Genomic DNA, 19824 nt, shown 5'->3' with positions numbered 1-19824 from the left:
GGTAAATAGAAGCATCTGCTCCGTCGTCCAGCAAAGGCCGGTTGAAGGCACAGCTGATGAAATTACATCTGCGGACCAGTCGTGGTGGTACGAAGGGACCTGGCCAGATGGCGAAAGAGGTATTGTAGTTGTGGTAATTTTGTTTGCTAGCCCGGAGATGAGTCTGGCTCAGGGCTAACTTCGGGGCTGGGTCACTCAGTGGCAGCTAGCTGTGATGATCAATGGTCCAAGGTTTATGGCAGAAATCTGGCGTTGTAGTGGAGAAAAACAGTCCGAGGCTTGCAGGTATTATCCAGGCTAAAAAAACAGCTGGTGCCTGAGCAGAGGGTAAAGGCCGCTAGCAGCGGCTAACAATGACTAAATGGCTAGTAACTTAACTAATTAGCTGGCAACCTTCTGATGAAAGTTCTGGATATAAGGTCTAAAGAAATTGCGGATCGGTGTCACATTGAGTGAGGCGGAAGGTATATTTAATTTAAAAAAGGAAAATGATTGAAAAACAAATTGGAATATATACAAAAAAGACGAAAAATACAAAAAGTAAACGAGAGGAAAACAAAACACGTCTGCACTGCGATGCCATCTTGCCTTCTGGATGTTAGCGGGGTGAATAAGCAGCGGCTCAGGTGGTTCTTGTCCTTGATATTTTTGGCCTTCCAGTGACATAGTGTACTGTAGTTGTCCTGGAGGGCAGGTAGTTTGCCCCCGGTGATATGCTGTGCAGACCGCACCACCCTCTGGAGATCCTTGTGGTTGTGGGCAATGCAGTTGCCATATCAGGTGGTGATACAGCCCAACAGGATACTCTCAATTGTGCATCTGTGAAAGTGTTTTAGGTGGCATGCCACATTTCTTCAGCCTCTGCGTAAAGCCAGTGTGTATGCGAAGGACTCCACACCATACACGTCAGCTACTACAGCGAGTGAAATCTCTGCAACCCTAAAGAGCTGCAGTTAGTTTCAGAATGGGTGGCAATAAATAAGTTAGTCCTAAATATGTCAAACTAAAAGCAAGTTAAGGTGACTAAACTGCTTTGAGTCAAACTATTGTAAACTGTCATTTTCAAACATATTGATACAACAGTAGCTAAAATGGGGAGAAGTATGTCCATAAAAAAGCACTGCTCGGCCTTAACTATCAACAAGGCAGGTACTACAGGCCCTAGTTTAGTCTCACCTGGACTACTGCCCAGTCGTGTGTTTGGCTGTCAAATTACAATCGGCACCAAGGTGTCTATTTAAAATACTAGCAGACAACTCAGACAGCCATGCATAATCCACAAGGCATGTCACCAGAGGTCTCTTCACAGTCCCCAAGTCCAGAACAAACTATGGGAGGCGCACAGTACTACATAAAGCCATGACTACATGGAACTCTATTCCACATCAGTTAACTGATGCAAGCAGTAGAATCAGATTTTAAACAGATAAAAATGAAACTTATGGAACAGCGGGGACTTTAAGGGTCACAAGCATACACATACTCTACCCACACGTAACATGGATTTTGTTTTGTAGATGTGGTAGTAGAGTAGTGTCCTGAGGGTACACAATGTGAAAAGTGTTAAATGTAATATTACGCAGGACCGGGTTTTGAAAACCCTGGGTTGGGGTACTAACCGGTCCGTAAGGGGTGCTGACACAGTGCTGGTCACATTGGGGGGTCCCAGGGCTGGAGCAGTTATTGGTGGAACAACCGTGCCCCTCGTCAGATCCATCAGGACAGTTGATGATGTGGTCACACAGCAGGGAATGGTCCACACACTCTCCACTACCACACTGGTAAAGTTGGTTGGAGCACTTCAACTGGTCACCTACAGTAAAACAACAGACTGGTCCACACACTCTCCACTACCACAGCTGGTTGGAGCACTTCACCTGGCCAAATACAAATGTAACCATAACCCTTTGTTTAAGCTCACATCCGGCCTCGTCACTGTAGTCCTCACAGTCCTGCTGTCCATCACACCTCCAGGTTGCAGGGATACACTGGGTCTTAGAGACACAGCTCCACTGGAACTCCCCACACGTCACTGGAGACACCTTACAATTCTGAAGTTTACCCAGAATTTAGAGATGGGTTAAGGTAAATTGATTGTGCGAGATTATGGAAATTAACCTAGCATGCTAGTTTGTATTGTTTTCCAAAACTACCTTGGACTTCCTTAATACTGATCATGGAGCCATAAAAGTGGTATCCATGAGTTCATCTGGCTGTGAGCAAGTATATAAATGTTTTGCACAATCATTTTAAAGTGAAGGTTAATATTAGGCGGGTTCCTCACCATCTCGTCTGAACCGTCCTGGCAGTCCTGTTCCCCATCACACAGCCATTCCTCCACAAGACATTCATGGCTGTTTGGGCAGCGGCGCTCCGGGGGACAGTGGGGGGGTTTGGCACAGCCCACCTCGTCAGAATGGTCTCCGCAGTCAGCATGGCCGTCACAACGGAGAGCCTCAGACACACACTGACCATTACTGCAATGATACTGCTGCTGGCCACAAAGCTTTGCCACTGGGAGGAGAGCGAGATGGCAGAAGCAGAGGAGAGCAATGATTGCAAAAAACTAAGTAGAAACGGGTTCAGAACAAGGTGGAAATGGGTTCTAAACAACATGGAACCACATCAGTGGAAATGGGTTATAAACACCCATTACAATGGAAACGGTTTTTAGAGATCAGGCTCATACCACAGTCTTCCTCATCAGAGCCGTCCGAACAGTCTCTCTCTCCATCACAGAGGAAGGTTTCTGGGATACAGCGGCTATTGTTGTCACAGCGATGACTGCAGCTCTTGGTGGCCTTGAAGCAGTCCATTTCATCAGAACGGTCCTGGCACTGTGCCTTTCCATCACACATCTGCTGCTGGTCGATACACTTCTTCCCATGAGCACACTGGAACTGACCTGAGGTAGGAACCAATGAGCACACTGGACCTGAGCTAACAACAAATGAGTACACTGGAACTGACCTAAGGACATTGATATGAATGGATGGATTTGTGCAGAAACTGGTTACGTGTGATTAAACACATTACACCAGATCAAGAGGTGAGCTTCAGACCTGGTTTGCAGAGGAGCTCACAGTCCTGTTCATCTGATCCATCCTTACAGTCCACCTCTCCATCACAAACATGGCTGTGCAGGACACACTCTCTACCATCCTTGCACAGTCTAGAACCCATACGGCACTTCAGGGGCGCAGTTTGGGATGTTGGAGCAGCGATCGTTGGACAGCCAATCTCATCTGAGCCATCATGGCAATGAGCGCGTCCATCACAAACCAGACTCCTCTCAATACATTTCCTCCTGTCCTTACACCGGAACTCACCTGGGAGACACACATAAGAGGGACCATGAAGAAAGGTTAAGAGGGTTAAAGGGGTTTTCTGGGTGGCAAAGCAGTATCAAATATCAGAACGCATTAATATATCTACCTCGGTTTGGACATTTAGTAATGCAGGACTCCTCATCAAAACCATCAGGGCAGTCTCTCAATGTGTCACACAGCTGAGTTTGGGAGATGCACAAAGTTGAGCCCCGACACCTCACTGATGGACTGGTACAGGTCTGAGCCAGAGTTGGCAGGACAGGAGGAAGGACCTTGTTAGAATCTAGGGAGAGAGGTTACATTAGATTCATTTAAAGAGACTCTCCTCATCCTTCTGTACCAACTGTCCAAGTGAGTCAGCAGTGTCTCACCACAGCCTTCCTCATCAGAGTCGTCCGCACAGTCCCTCTCTCCATCACAGAGGAAGATTTCTGGGATACAGCGGCTATTGTTGTCACAGCGATGACTGCAGCTCTTGGTGGCCTTGAAGCAGTCCATTTCATCAGAACGGTCCTGGCACTGTGCCTTTCCATCACACATCTGCTGCTGGTCGATACACTTCTTCCCATGAGCACACTGGAACTGACCTGAGGTAGGAACCATGGAGCACACTGGACCTGAGCTAACAACCAATGAGTACACTGGAACTGACCTAAGGACATTGATATGAATGGATGGATTTGTGCTGAAACTGGCCACTTGTGTTTAAATACATTACACCAGATCAAGAGGTGAGCTTCTGACCTGCTTTGCAGAGGAGCTCACAGTCCTGTTCATCTGATCCATCCGTACAGTCCACCTCTCCATCACAAACATGGCTGTGCAGGACACACTCTCTCCCATCCTTGCACAGTCTAGAACCCATACGGCACTTCAGGGGCGCAGTTTGGGATGTTGGAGCAGCGATCGTTGGACAGCCAATCTCATCTGAGCCATCATGGCAATGAGCGCGTCCATCACAAACCAGACTCCTCTCAATACATTTCCTCCTGTCCTTACACCGGAACTCACCTGGGAGACACACATAAGAGGGACCATGAAGAAAGGTTAAGAGGGTTAAAGGGGTTTTCTGGGTGGCAAAGCAGTATCAAATATCAGAACGCATTAATATATCTACCTCGGTTTGGACATTTAGTAATGCAGGACTCCTCATCAAAACCATCAGGGCAGTCTCTCAATGTGTCACACAGCTGAGTTTGGGAGATGCACAAAGTTGAGCCCCGACACCTCACTGATGGACTGGTACAGGTCTGAGCCAGAGTTGGCAGGACAGGAGGAAGGACCTTGTTAGAATCTAGGGAGAGAGGTTACATTAGATTCATTTAAAGAGACTCTCCTCATCCTTCTGTACCAACTGTCCAAGTGAGTCAGCAGTGTCTCACCACAGCCTTCCTCATCAGAGTCGTCCGCACAGTCCCTCTCTCCATCACAGAGGAAGGTTTCTGGGATACAGCGGCTATTGTTGTCACAGCGATGACTGCAGCTCTTGGTGGCCTTGAAGCAGTCCATTTCATCAGAACGGTCCTGGCACTGTGCCTTTCCATCACACATCTGCTGCTGGTCGATACACTTCTTCCCATGAGCACACTGGAACTGACCTGAGGTAGGAACCATGGAGCACACTGGACCTGAGCTAACAACCAATGAGTACACTGGAACTGACCTAAGGACATTGATATGAATGGATGGATTTGTGCTGAAACTGGCCACTTGTGTTTAAATACATTACACCAGATCAAGAGGTGAGCTTCTGACCTGCTTTGCAGAGGAGCTCACAGTCCTGTTCATCTGATCCATCCGTACAGTCCACCTCTCCATCACAAACATGGCTGTGCAGGACACACTCTCTCCCATCCTTGCACAGTCTAGAACCCATACGGCACTTCAGGGGCGCAGTTTGGGATGTTGGAGCAGCGATCGTTGGACAGCCAATCTCATCTGAGCCATCATGGCAATGAGCGCGTCCATCACAAACCAGACTCCTCTCAATACATTTCCTCCTGTCCTTACACCGGAACTCACCTGGGAGACACACATAAGAGGGACCATGAAGAAAGGTTAAGAGGGTTAAAGGGGTTTTCTGGGTGGCAAAGCAGTATCAAATATCAGAACGCATTAATATATCTACCTCGGTTTGGACATTTAGTAATGCAGGACTCCTCATCAAAACCATCAGGGCAGTCTCTCAATGTGTCACACAGCTGAGTTTGGGAGATGCACAAAGTTGAGCCCCGACACCTCACTGATGGACTGGTACAGACTGGCTGAGCAGGAAGAATATCTGGAACGGTTGTAGTTGGAGCCAAATAAGCTGTAGTAAGTGGAACTGGAGATTCTGTAGGGAGAGAGTATTACCAAGATAACAGACAGGCCTTTTACACTCTACCCAGAACAAGTCTATTGAAGCGTTAGTTTCCCCCAAAACAATTCAGCACAAAGGGTTAGACTGTAGGTAACATGTCTCAACTGCTAATATACTAGCTAGTAAACATTTTCAAACTCAAATCAATTTGTATTTGTCAGATGCACATGGTTAGCAGATGTTTTTGCGATTGTAGCGAAATGCTTGTGCTTCTAGTTCCGACCCTGCAGTAATATACAAGTAATCTAACAATTTCACAACAACTACCTTATACACACAAGTGTAAAGGAATGAATAAGAAGGTTGGTTGAACAGGAAGTGGCTCGGGTGGTTGTCCTCCTTGATTATCTTTTTGGCCTTCCTGTGACATCAGGTGGTGTAGTTGTCCATCGGAGGATGCGTTGTGCAGAGCTCACTACCCTCTGGAGAGCCTTACGGTTGTGGGCGGAGCAGTTGCCGTACCAGGCAACAGCCCGACAGGATGTTCTCGCTTGTGCATCTGTAAAAGTTTGTGAGTGTGTTTGGTGACGAGCCAAATTTCTTCAGCCGCCTGAGGTTAGGGCTGCTGCGCCTTCACCATGCTGTCTGTGTGGGTGGACCATTTCAGTTGTCCGTGATGTGTACGCCAAGGAACTTAACTTCCCACCTTCTCCACGACTGTCCCGTCGATGTGGATAGGGGGCTCCTCCGTCTGCTGTTTCCTGAAGTCCACGATCATCTCCTTTGTTTTGTTGACGTCGAGTGTGAGGTTTTTTTCCTGACCACACTCCGAGGGCCTTCGCCTCCTCCCTGTAGGCCGTCTCGTCATTGTTGGCAATCAAGCCTACCACTGTAGTGTCGTCTGCAAACTTGATGATTGGGTTGGAGGCGGGCATGGCCACGCAGTCATGGGTGAACAGGAGAGGGCTGAGAACGCACCCTTGTGGGGCCCCAGTGTGGAGGATCAGGGGGGTGGAGATGTTACCTACCCTCACCACCTGGGGGCGGCCCGTCAGGAATTCCAGGACCCAGTTTCACAGGGCGGGGTCGAGACCCAGGGTCTAGAGCTTAATGACGAGTTGGGGGTACTATGATGTTAAATGCTGAGCTGTAGTCGATGAACAGCATTCTTACATAGGTATTCCTCTTGTCCAGATGGGTAAGGGCAGTGTGATTGCGTTGTCTGTGGACCTATTGGGGCGGTAAGCAAATTGGAGTAGGTCTAGGGTGTCAGGTAGGGTGGAGGTGATATGGTCCTTGATTAGTCTCTCAAAGCACGGAAGTGAGTTACGAAGCGGATATTCATTTAGCTCAGTTGCCTTAGCTTTCTTGGGAACAGGAACAATGGTGGCCCTCTTGAAGCATATGGGAACAGCAGACTGGGATAAGGATTGATTGAATATGCCCGTAAACACACCAGCCAGCTGGTCTGCGCATGCTCTGAGGACGCGGCTGGGGATGCAGTCTGGCATTGAATTGCGACTACTTTGTCTCTATACTGGTGCTTAGCTTGTTTGATTGCCTTGGAGGGAATAGCTACACTGTGTATTCGGTCATGTTTCCGGTCACCTTGCCCTGATTAAAAGCAGTGGTTCGTGCTTTCAGTTTTGCAAATGCTGCCATCAATCCACAGTTTCTGGTTGGAAAATGTTTTAGACGCTGTGGGTACAACATCACCGATGCACTTGCTAATAAACTCGCTCACCGAATCAGCATATTCATCCATGTTAATGTCCGACGCTATGCCGAACATATCCCAGTCCAAGTGATCGAAGCAATCTTCAAGCGTGGAATCCGATTGGTCGGACCAGCGTTGAACAGAACTGAGCACAGGCTTCCTGTTTAAGTTTCGGTCTATAGGCTGGGAGCAACAAAATGGAGTCGGTCAGATTTTCCGAAAGGAGGGCAGGGGAGGGCTTTGTATGCGTCGCAGAAGTTAGAATAAAAATTATCCAGGGTTTTGCCAGCCCGCGCAGTCAATATGTCAATGTACACTTAAAAATATAAAACGCAACAAAGATTTTACTGAGCTCCCTCGAACCCCCCCCCCCACAACAACCTCACTGCTCAGCTATGAAGAGCCATTGACATTTACTCCTGAGGAGTACATGTTGCACCCTCTACAACCAATGATTATTGTTTTGACCCTGCTGGTCATTATCAACTTTTGAACAATCTGGCCTTAAATGGCCATATATACCCTCCACACAGCACAGCCAGAATAGGACTGGCCACCCCTCAGTGCCTGGTTCCTATAAGTTTCTTCCTAGGTTCCTGCCATTCTAGGTAGTTCAATGCCACCTTGCTTCTACGTCTGCATTGCTTGCTGTTCGGGTTTTAGGCTCGTTTTCTGTATAGCACTTTATAGCACTCTGCTGGTGTACCGTCTTTATAAATCGATCTGATAAGGAAATCAGTCAATTGAAATACAATCACTAGGCCTTAATCTCTGGATTTCACAACTGGGAATACAGATTTGCATCAGCTGGTCACAGGTACCTTAAAAGGTAGAGGCGTGGATCAGAAAACCAGTCAGTATCTGGTGTGACCGCCATTTGCCATTTTCATGTAGAGTTGATCAGGCTGTTGATGGCAGCCTGTGGAATATTGTCCCACTCCTCTTCAATGGCTGTGAGAAGTTACTAGATATTGGCAGGAACTGGAAAATGCTGTCGTACACAGTCTTCCAAACATGCTCAACGGGTGACATGTCTGGTGAGTATGCAGGCCATACTTCTGCTTCCAGGAATTGTGTACAGATCCTTGAGACATGGCGTCATGCATTATCATGCTGAAACATGAGGTGATGGCGGCAGAGAATGGGCCTCAGGATCTCATGGCATCTCCGTGCATTCAAATTGCCATCGATAAAATGCAATTGTGTTCATAGCTTATGTTTGCCCATACCATAAACCCACCATGGGGCATTCTTCACAACGTTGACATGAAACCTCTCACCCACACGATGCCTTATGCTATCCAACATCTGCTTGGTACAGTTGAAACCAGGATTTAATCCATGAAGCACACTTCGCCAGAGTGCCAGTGGCCATTGAAGGTGAGCATTTGCCCCCTGAAGTCAGTTACGACTACAGTCAGGTCAAGACCATGGTGAGGATGACAAGCACGCAGAAGCGCTTCCCTGAGACAGTTTGAGCAGACTTTCTTCAGTTTTGTAAACCCACAGTTTTATCAGCTGTCTGAAAGGCTGGTCTCAGATGATCCTGCAGGTGAAACTGGATGTTGAGGTCCTGGGCTGGAATGGTTAAATGTGGTCTAGAAATATGTGATTGAAACAAATGTGAGTTTGTATCATTTACTATCATCCCAAATTATAATGATTTATCCATTTCTAAAAAATGTATATTACGCTACTTTCCAATATGTGGATAGTATGTGTTACTACATTACACAAGGCAACATTTTAAACCACATTACACACAAATTACACTTCCGTTTGACCTCAGTTTGGTGATGTTAGTATAAAAGTTTAGTCAACATGACGACAAGACCAATTGCTTAAAACAGCAATATATTTGATTTTGTCATAGGAGTGTGTGGGGGTGGGGAGGAGGTCACAGAACTTAGAATGCAGTTTGAATTTTCCTCAAATGGTGCAGATAATTCTGGGCGGTCTCCAAGTCACTGGCTACACATCAATACAAGGATTTGAAAGTCAAAAATAGCCTCCACTCACGCCGCCAAACTTAGCCTAGTAAAACTGACTGTCCTACCGATCCTCGACTTCGGCGATGTCATCTACAAAATAGCCTCCAATACTCTACTCAGCAAATTGGATGTAGTCTATCACAGAGCCATCCGTTTTGTTACCAAAGCGCGTTATACCACCCACCACTGTGACCTGTATGGCCCCGGTAACATATTAGTCGCCAGACCCACTGGCTCCAGGTCATCTATCACTCTATGCTAGGTAAAGCTCTGCCTTCACAGCTCACGATAACACCCACCCATAGCACGCGTTCCAGCAGATATATCTTACTGGTCATCCTTAAAGCCAACAGCTTCTTTGGCCGCCTTTCCTTCCAGTTCTCTGCTGCCAGTGACTGGAACTAATTGCAAAAATCTCTGAAGCTGAGTCTTACATTTCCCTCACTAACTTTAAACATCAGCTATCTGAGCAGCTAACCGATCGCTGCAGCTGTACATAGTCCATCTGTAAATAGCCCACCCGATCTACCTACCTCATCCCATATTGTTTTTATTTACTTTGCTGCACTTTTGCACACCAGTATCACTACTCTCACACACCATCTGCTCATATATCACTCCAGTGTTAATCTGCTAAATTGTAATAATTTAATTTATTTATCACTCACTGCAGATATTCTATGGCAGGTCGTGATTCATTGACCTTGGTGGTTTATTCCTTTTTCCTTGATGCAGACCACCAAAATCAAAATCTGCCATTCCAAAATATAAATGGAAGCCTTCTATAAATTCTCATCTAACCAACCATGTATAGGTTAATCCAAGTTTCCATGTGGCTTTAAAAAAATCTAAATAAATATTTTTCTAAATTGTTCCTCTTCCTGTTTTTGTGATCCCCTATCAAAACATCACAAAATAGTGGACATTTCCAAAGGTTATCCTCTAATAAGTGACATATATAAATCCTCTCTAGGGTAGGGGGCAGCATTCGGATGAAAAGCATGCCCAAATTAAGAAGCCTGCTACTCGGGCCCAGAAGATATGATATGCATGTAACTGGTAGATTTGGATAGAAAACTCTAGTTTCCAAAACTGTTAAAATATTGTCTCAGAGTATAACAGAACTGATTTGGCAGGCGAAAACCTGAGAAAAATCCATTCAGGAAGTATTGTGTGTTTTGGTTTTGTAGTTTTCTATTCAATGCCATTACTGTATCCATCGACTTAGGACGCAATTTGCAGTTCCTATGCCTTCCACTAGATGTCAACAGTGTTTAGAAATTGTTTCAGGCTTGTATTCTTATAAATGAGGGAGTAAGACCAGTCTGAATGAGTGGAACCTTACGTGTCAGAGCTTTTTCATGCGCAATCCCGAGAGAGTGCATTTCTTGTGTACCTTTTATTGACGACGTCATTGTCCGGTTGAAATATTATAGATCATTTGGGCTAAAAACAACCTGAGGATTGAATATAAACATCATTTGACATGTTTCTATGAACTTTACGGATACAATTTTGATTGTCTGCCTGTTTTGACTGCGTTTGAGCCTGTGGATTACTGAAGAAAATCTGAACAAAAAGAGGTTTTTGGATATAAAGAGACTATCGAACAAAAGGAACATTTGAGTAAATGAATGTCTTCTGAGTGCCACCATATGAAGATCAAAGGTAAGGGATTCATTTTCTCTCCAATTCTGAGTTCTGTAACGCTTCTGCTTGGCTGGTTACTATTTGTAATAATTTTTCAACTAGGCTATGTTCTGGGCTAGGTATGCTTTCGCCGAAAAGTATTTTATAAATCTGACACCGTGGTTGGATTAACAAGAAGTTCATCTTTAAACCTATGTAAAATATGTTTTGTTTTCTGAATTTTTACAACAAGCATTTCTGAGAGGATAAACCTAGAGCGGATAAACCCTACCGGTCAAAAGTGTTAGAACACCTACTCAAGCAAACGGTTCCTTATTTTTCCTATGTTGCAGAATAGCGAAGACAAAACTATGCAACATATGGAATCATGTAGCAACCAAAGTGTTAAAATCTAAATATATATTTCAAATAGCCATCCTTTGCTTTGACAGCTTTGCACACTTGGCATTCGCTCAACCAGCTTCACCTGGAAGGCTTTTCCAAGTCTTGAGTTCCCACATATGGTGAGCACTTGTTGGCTGCTTTCCCTTCACTCTGCGGTCCAACTCATCCCAAACCATCTCAATTTGGTTGAGGATTGTGGAAGCCAGGTCATCTGATGCAGTACTCAATCACTCTCCGTATTGTTAAAATAGCCCTTAAACAGCCTGGAGTTGTGTTGGGTCATTGTCCTGTTAAAACAAAATGACAGTCCCACTAAGCCCAAACCAGATGGTATGGCGTATGGCTGCAGAATGCTGTGACCGTGTCACCAGCAAAGCAGCCCCACACCGTAACACCACCTCCTTCATGCTTTATGGTGGGAAAAAACACATGCGGAGATCCGTTCTCGCAAAGACATAGCGGTTGGAACCAAAAATATCCAATTTGGACTCGGACCAAAAGGACAAATTTCCACCGGTCTAATGTCCATTGCTTGTGTTTCTTGGCTCAAGCAAGTCTTTCTTATTGGTGTCCTTTAGTAGTGGTTTCTTTGCAGCAATTCGATCATGGTGGCTGGATTCGCAGTCTCCTCTGACCAGTTGATGTTGAGATGCGTCTTACTTGAACTATGTGAAGCATTTATTTGGGCTGCAATTTCTGAGGCTGGTAAATCTAATGAACTTATCCTTTGCATCAGGGGTAACTCTGGGTCGTCCATTCCTGTGGCGGTCCTCATTAGAGCCAGTTACATTATGGTGCTTGGTTTTTGCGACTGCACTTGAACTTCATGTCTTAAACGGACAGTCATTTCTCATTGCTATTTGAGCTGTTCTTGACATATGGACTTGGTCAATTACCAAATAGGGCTCTCTTCTGTATACCCTTCCTTACATTGTCACAACGGATTGGCTCAAACACATTTCACAAATACTTTAAGGCGGCACACCTGCTATTTGAAAACGCATTCCAAGTGACTACCTCATGAAGCTGGTTGAGAGAATGCCAAGAGTGTGCAAAGCTGTCAAGGCAAAGGGTGGCTTTTTTGAAGAATTTCAAATGTATAAAATATATTTTGATTTTAACACTTTGGTTACTACATGATTCCATATGTGCTAATTCATAGTTTTGATGTCTTCACAATTATTCTACAATGTAGAAAATGGTAAAAAGAAAAACCCTTGAATGAGGGTTTTTGGTGTGTGTGCAGTTTATAAGGTACTCGTTTAAAAATATATATGATTGTTGCAGATGTACAGTTTGTGTAAATTGTAACATGTACTATTAATAACCTTTTCTGCATATTAGTTAGGATATTTATCTATATGTGTAGTCAACAGGCGGCAGCCATGGCATCATTTTTTACTAACGTTTTAGGAATATAATTTAAACTTTCAACATTCATTTGGAATGGTATTGTACTTAATCAGTAAAAACTGCTGAATGAGTCCAAAAGCGTGCCGTGCCTTAATTATTTTGATAAACCCCCCTGCCTATTCAGTGAGCCATCATTTAAGATTCATACAAAAAACATTACAAGAATATTGTTGTCTTGACTTTGTCTAAGGTAACGGTTAACAAAATTAGGTAAATTGACAACGCACACTTTCTTTAACTGCAATGTTAATATGCATTACATGGCATTGTAGATTTCAGATGTCTTTTGACCTAATGTTACACGCTTTCAGACAATGCGCTTATTCGCGATAAAGAAAATGCGCACTAAAATTTCAAAAAGATGAACTTACGTTAACTGATTAACTCTGACAGCCCTACAAAAACATTAGATAACCTTTGTCACATTGTTGACCGTGTACTGCAAGTGGCAGTTCTGTCCGGTTCCCCATTTTTGGGACGTCATGCCATTTTATAAACACCGTCAGACACTTAGTCGATTTAGAAAACGTCCCGACTGACCAGTCAGAAATCAGACTCACCTCCACAGTCCTGTTCATCTGATCCATCCGTACAGTCCACCTCTCCATCACAAACATGGCTGTGCAGGACACACTCTCTCCCATCCTTGCACAGTCTAGAACCCATACGGCACTTCAGGGGCGCAGTTTGGGATGTTGGAGCAGCGATCGTTGGACAGCCAATCTCATCTGAGCCATCATGGCAATGAGCGCGTCCATCACAAACCAGACTCCTCTCAATACATTTCCTCCTGTCCTTACACCGGAACTCACCTGGGAGACACACATAAGAGGGACCATGAAGAAAGGTTAAGAGGGTTAAAGGGGTTTTCTGGGTGGCAAAGCAGTATCAAATATCAGAACGCATTAATATATCTACCTCGGTTTGGACATTTAGTAATGCAGGACTCCTCATCAAAACCATCAGGGCAGTCTCTCAATGTGTCACACAGCTGAGTTTGGGAGATGCACAAAGTTGAGCCCCGACACCTCACTGATGGACTGGTACAGACTGGCTGAGCAGGAAGAATATCTGGAACGGTTGTAGTTGGAGCCAAATAAGCTGTAGTAAGTGGAACTGGAGATTCTGTAGGGAGAGAGTATTACCAAGATAACAGACAGGCCTTTTACACTCTACCCAGAACAAGTCTAATGAAGCGTTAGTTTCCCCCAAAACAATTCAGCACAAAGGGTTAGACTGTAGGTAACATGTCTCAACTGCTAATATACTAGCTAGTAAACATTTTCAAACTCAAATCAATTTGTATTTGTCAGATGCACATGGTTAGCAGATGTTTTTGCGATTGTAGCGAAATGCTTGTGCTTCTAGTTCCGACCCTGCAGTAATATACAAGTAATCTAACAATTTCACAACAACTACCTTATACACACAAGTGTAAAGGAATGAATAAGAAGGTTGGTTGAACAGGAAGTGGCTCGGGTGGTTGTCCTCCTTGATGATCTTTTTGGCCTTCCTGTGACATCAGGTGGTGTAGTTGTCCATCGGATGATGCGTTGTGCAGAGCTCACTACCCTCTGGAGAGCCTTACGGTTGTGGGCGGAGCAGTTGCCGTACCAGGCAACAGCCCGACAGGATGTTCTCGCTTGTGCATCTGTAAAAGTTTGTGAGTGTGTTTGGTGACGAGCCAAATTTCTTCAGCCGCCTGAGGTTAGGGCTGCTGCGCCTTCACCATGCTGTCTGTGTGGGTGGACCATTTCAGTTGTCCGTGATGTGTACGCCAAGGAACTTAACTTCCCACCTTCTCCACGACTGTCCCGTCGATGTGGATAGGGGGCTCCTCCGTCTGCTGTTTCCTGAAGTCCACGATCATCTCCTTTGTTTTGTTGACGTCGAGTGTGAGGTTTTTTTCCTGACCACACTCAGAGGGCCTTCGCCTCCTCCCTGTAGGCCGTCTCGTCATTGTTGGCAATCAAGCCTACCACTGTAGTGTCGTCTGCAAACTTGATGATTGGGTTGGAGGCGGGCATGGCCACGCAGTCATGGGTGAACAGGAGAGGGCTGAGAACGCACCCTTGTGGGGCCCCAGTGTGGAGGATCAGGGGGGTGGAGATGTTACCTACCCTCACCACCTGGGGGCGGCCCGTCAGGAATTCCAGGACCCAGTTTCACAGGGCGGGGTCGAGACCCAGGGTCTAGAGCTTAATGACGAGTTGGGGGTACTATGATGTTAAATGCTGAGCTGTAGTCGATGAACAGCATTCTTACATAGGTATTCCTCTTGTCCAGATGGGTAAGGGCAGTGTGATTGCGTTGTCTGTGGACCTATTGGGGCGGTAAGCAAATTGGAGTAGGTCTAGGGTGTCAGGTAGGGTGGAGGTGATATGGTCCTTGATTAGTCTCTCAAAGCACGGAAGTGAGTTACGAAGCGGATAGTCATTTAGCTCAGTTGCCTTAGCTTTCTTGGGAACAGGAACAATGGTGGCCCTCTTGAAGCATATGGGAACAGCAGACTGGGATAAGGATTGATTGAATATGCCCGTAAACACACCAGCCAGCTGGTCTGCGCATGCTCTGAGGACGCGGCTGGGGATGCAGTCTGGCATTGAATTGCGACTACTTTGTCTCTATACTGGTGCTTAGCTTGTTTGATTGCCTTGGAGGGAATAGCTACACTGTGTATTCGGTCATGTTTCCGGTCACCTTGCCCTGATTAAAAGCAGTGGTTCGTGCTTTCAGTTTTGCAAATGCTGCCATCAATCCACAGTTTCTGGTTGGAAAATGTTTTAGACGCTGTGGGTACAACATCACCGATGCACTTGCTAATAAACTCGCTCACCGAATCAGCATATTCATCCATGTTAATGTCCGACGCTATGCCGAACATATCCCAGTCCAAGTGATCGAAGCAATCTTCAAGCGTGGAATCCGATTGGTCGGACCAGCGTTGAACAGAACTGAGCACAGGCTTCCTGTTTAAGTTTCGGTCTATAGGCTGGGAGCAACAAAATGGAGTCGGTCAGATTTTCCGAAAGGAGGGCAGGGGAGGGCTTTGTATGCGTCGCAGAAGTTAGAATAAAAATTATCCAGGGTTTTGCCAGCCCGCGCAGTCAATATGTCAATGTACACTTAAAAATATAAAACGCAACAAAGATTTTACTGAGCTCCCTCGAACCCCCCCCCCCACAACAACCTCACTGCTCAGCTATGAAGAGCCATTGACATTTACTCCTGAGGAGTACATGTTGCACCCTCTACAACCAATGATTATTGTTTTGACCCTGCTGGTCATTATCAACTTTTGAACAATCTGGCCTTAAATGGCCATATATACCCTCCACACAGCACAGCCAGAATAGGACTGGCCACCCCTCAGTGCCTGGTTCCTATAAGTTTCTTCCTAGGTTCCTGCCATTCTAGGTAGTTCAATGCCACCTTGCTTCTACGTCTGCATTGCTTGCTGTTCGGGTTTTAGGCTCGTTTTCTGTATAGCACTTTATAGCACTCTGCTGGTGTACCGTCTTTATAAATCGATCTGATAAGGAAATCAGTCAATTGAAATACAATCACTAGGCCTTAATCTCTGGATTTCACAACTGGGAATACAGATTTGCATCAGCTGGTCACAGGTACCTTAAAAGGTAGAGGCGTGGATCAGAAAACCAGTCAGTATCTGGTGTGACCGCCATTTGCCATTTTCATGTAGAGTTGATCAGGCTGTTGATGGCAGCCTGTGGAATATTGTCCCACTCCTCTTCAATGGCTGTGAGAAGTTACTAGATATTGGCAGGAACTGGAAAATGCTGTCGTACACAGTCTTCCAAACATGCTCAACGGGTGACATGTCTGGTGAGTATGCAGGCCATACTTCTGCTTCCAGGAATTGTGTACAGATCCTTGAGACATGGCGTCATGCATTATCATGCTGAAACATGAGGTGATGGCGGCAGAGAATGGGCCTCAGGATCTCATGGCATCTCCGTGCATTCAAATTGCCATCGATAAAATGCAATTGTGTTCATAGCTTATGTTTGCCCATACCATAAACCCACCATGGGGCATTCTTCACAACGTTGACATGAAACCTCTCACCCACACGATGCCTTATGCTATCCAACATCTGCTTGGTACAGTTGAAACCAGGATTTAATCCATGAAGCACACTTCGCCAGAGTGCCAGTGGCCATTGAAGGTGAGCATTTGCCCCCTGAAGTCAGTTACGACTACAGTCAGGTCAAGACCATGGTGAGGATGACAAGCACGCAGAAGCGCTTCCCTGAGACAGTTTGAGCAGACTTTCTTCAGTTTTGTAAACCCACAGTTTTATCAGCTGTCTGAAAGGCTGGTCTCAGATGATCCTGCAGGTGAAACTGGATGTTGAGGTCCTGGGCTGGAATGGTTAAATGTGGTCTAGAAATATGTGATTGAAACAAATGTGAGTTTGTATCATTTACTATCATCCCAAATTATAATGATTTATCCATTTCTAAAAAATGTATATTACGCTACTTTCCAATATGTGGATAGTATGTGTTACTACATTACACAAGGCAACATTTTAAACCACATTACACACAAATTACACTTCCGTTTGACCTCAGTTTGGTGATGTTAGTATAAAAGTTTAGTCAACATGACGACAAGACCAATTGCTTAAAACAGCAATATATTTGATTTTGTCATAGGAGTGTGTGGGGGTGGGGAGGAGGTCACAGAACTTAGAATGCAGTTTGAATTTTCCTCAAATGGTGCAGATAATTCTGGGCGGTCTCCAAGTCACTGGCTACACATCAATACAAGGATTTGAAAGTCAAAAATAGCCTCCACTCACGCCGCCAAACTTAGCCTAGTAAAACTGACTGTCCTACCGATCCTCGACTTCGGCGATGTCATCTACAAAATAGCCTCCAATACTCTACTCAGCAAATTGGATGTAGTCTATCACAGAGCCATCCGTTTTGTTACCAAAGCGCGTTATACCACCCACCACTGTGACCTGTATGGCCCCGGTAACATATTAGTCGCCAGACCCACTGGCTCCAGGTCATCTATCACTCTATGCTAGGTAAAGCTCTGCCTTCACAGCTCACGATAACACCCACCCATAGCACGCGTTCCAGCAGATATATCTTACTGGTCATCCTTAAAGCCAACAGCTTCTTTGGCCGCCTTTCCTTCCAGTTCTCTGCTGCCAGTGACTGGAACTAATTGCAAAAATCTCTGAAGCTGAGTCTTACATTTCCCTCACTAACTTTAAACATCAGCTATCTGAGCAGCTAACCGATCGCTGCAGCTGTACATAGTCCATCTGTAAATAGCCCACCCGATCTACCTACCTCATCCCATATTGTTTTTATTTACTTTGCTGCACTTTTGCACACCAGTATCACTACTCTCACACACCATCTGCTCATATATCACTCCAGTGTTAATCTGCTAAATTGTAATAATTTAATTTATTTATCACTCACTGCAGATATTCTATGGCAGGTCGTGATTCATTGACCTTGGTGGTTTATTCCTTTTTCCTTGATGCAGACCACCAAAATCAAAATCTGCCATTCCAAAATATAAATGGAAGCCTTCTATAAATTCTCATCTAACCAACCATGTATAGGTTAATCCAAGTTTCCATGTGGCTTTAAAAAAATCTAAATAAATATTTTTCTAAATTGTTCCTCTTCCTGTTTTTGTGATCCCCTATCAAAACATCACAAAATAGTGGACATTTCCAAAGGTTATCCTCTAATAAGTGACATATATAAATCCTCTCTAGGGTAGGGGGCAGCATTCGGATGAAAAGCATGCCCAAATTAAGAAGCCTGCTACTCGGGCCCAGAAGATATGATATGCATGTAACTGGTAGATTTGGATAGAAAACTCTAGTTTCCAAAACTGTTAAAATATTGTCTCAGAGTATAACAGAACTGATTTGGCAGGCGAAAACCTGAGAAAAATCCATTCAGGAAGTATTGTGTGTTTTGGTTTTGTAGTTTTCTATTCAATGCCATTACTGTATCCATCGACTTAGGACGCAATTTGCAGTTCCTATGCCTTCCACTAGATGTCAACAGTGTTTAGAAATTGTTTCAGGCTTGTATTCTTATAAATGAGGGAGTAAGACCAGTCTGAATGAGTGGAACCTTACGTGTCAGAGCTTTTTCATGCGCAATCCCGAGAGAGTGCATTTCTTGTGTACCTTTTATTGACGACGTCATTGTCCGGTTGAAATATTATAGATCATTTGGGCTAAAAACAACCTGAGGATTGAATATAAACATCATTTGACATGTTTCTATGAACTTTACGGATACAATTTTGATTGTCTGCCTGTTTTGACTGCGTTTGAGCCTGTGGATTACTGAAGAAAATCTGAACAAAAAGAGGTTTTTGGATATAAAGAGACTATCGAACAAAAGGAACATTTGAGTAAATGAATGTCTTCTGAGTGCCACCATATGAAGATCAAAGGTAAGGGATTCATTTTCTCTCCAATTCTGAGTTCTGTAACGCTTCTGCTTGGCTGGTTACTATTTGTAATAATTTTTCAACTAGGCTATGTTCTGGGCTAGGTATGCTTTCGCCGAAAAGTATTTTATAAATCTGACACCGTGGTTGGATTAACAAGAAGTTCATCTTTAAACCTATGTAAAATATGTTTTGTTTTCTGAATTTTTACAACAAGCATTTCTGAGAGGATAAACCTAGAGCGGATAAACCCTACCGGTCAAAAGTGTTAGAACACCTACTCAAGCAAACGGTTCCTTATTTTTCCTATGTTGCAGAATAGCGAAGACAAAACTATGCAACATATGGAATCATGTAGCAACCAAAGTGTTAAAATCTAAATATATATTTCAAATAGCCATCCTTTGCTTTGACAGCTTTGCACACTTGGCATTCGCTCAACCAGCTTCACCTGGAAGGCTTTTCCAAGTCTTGAGTTCCCACATATGGTGAGCACTTGTTGGCTGCTTTCCCTTCACTCTGCGGTCCAACTCATCCCAAACCATCTCAATTTGGTTGAGGATTGTGGAAGCC

General features: G+C 44.7%; 1 protein-coding gene across 8 annotated transcripts in view; it reads right to left on the bottom strand.

Moving 5' to 3' along the window:
* The window catches only part of LOC110523072 (low-density lipoprotein receptor-related protein 2-like), a 119401-nt gene that overhangs the window by 56677 nt on the left and 42900 nt on the right, over positions 1-19824 (bottom strand). For 4 of the 8 annotated variants that reach the window (XM_036976594.1, XM_036976596.1, XM_036976598.1 and 1 more), the window contains exons 21-34: positions 13705-13911; positions 13347-13598; positions 5458-5664; positions 5085-5351; positions 4712-4927; positions 4447-4623; positions 4074-4340; positions 3701-3916; positions 3436-3612; positions 3063-3329; positions 2690-2905; positions 2285-2514; positions 1922-2051; positions 1620-1813 (exon numbers count right to left, since the gene is read on the bottom strand). In XM_036976594.1, coding sequence (XP_036832489.1) covers positions 1620-1813; positions 1922-2051; positions 2285-2514; positions 2690-2905; positions 3063-3329; positions 3436-3612; positions 3701-3916; positions 4074-4340; positions 4447-4623; positions 4712-4927; positions 5085-5351; positions 5458-5664; positions 13347-13598; positions 13705-13911 — 3023 coding nt within the window. The remainder of the gene's footprint in view (positions 1-1619; positions 1814-1921; positions 2052-2284; positions 2515-2689; positions 2906-3062; positions 3330-3435; positions 3613-3700; positions 3917-4073; positions 4341-4446; positions 4624-4711; positions 4928-5084; positions 5352-5457; positions 5665-13346; positions 13599-13704; positions 13912-19824) is intronic. The other 4 variants (XM_036976599.1, XM_036976597.1, XM_036976600.1 and 1 more) reach the window with 4 other exon arrangements.

Source organism: Oncorhynchus mykiss, chromosome 5 (assembly GCF_013265735.2).
Source record: "Oncorhynchus mykiss isolate Arlee chromosome 5, USDA_OmykA_1.1, whole genome shotgun sequence".
Lineage (NCBI taxonomy): Eukaryota > Metazoa > Chordata > Actinopteri > Salmoniformes > Salmonidae > Oncorhynchus > Oncorhynchus mykiss.
This window is presented reverse-complemented; position numbering and strand designations above follow the sequence as displayed.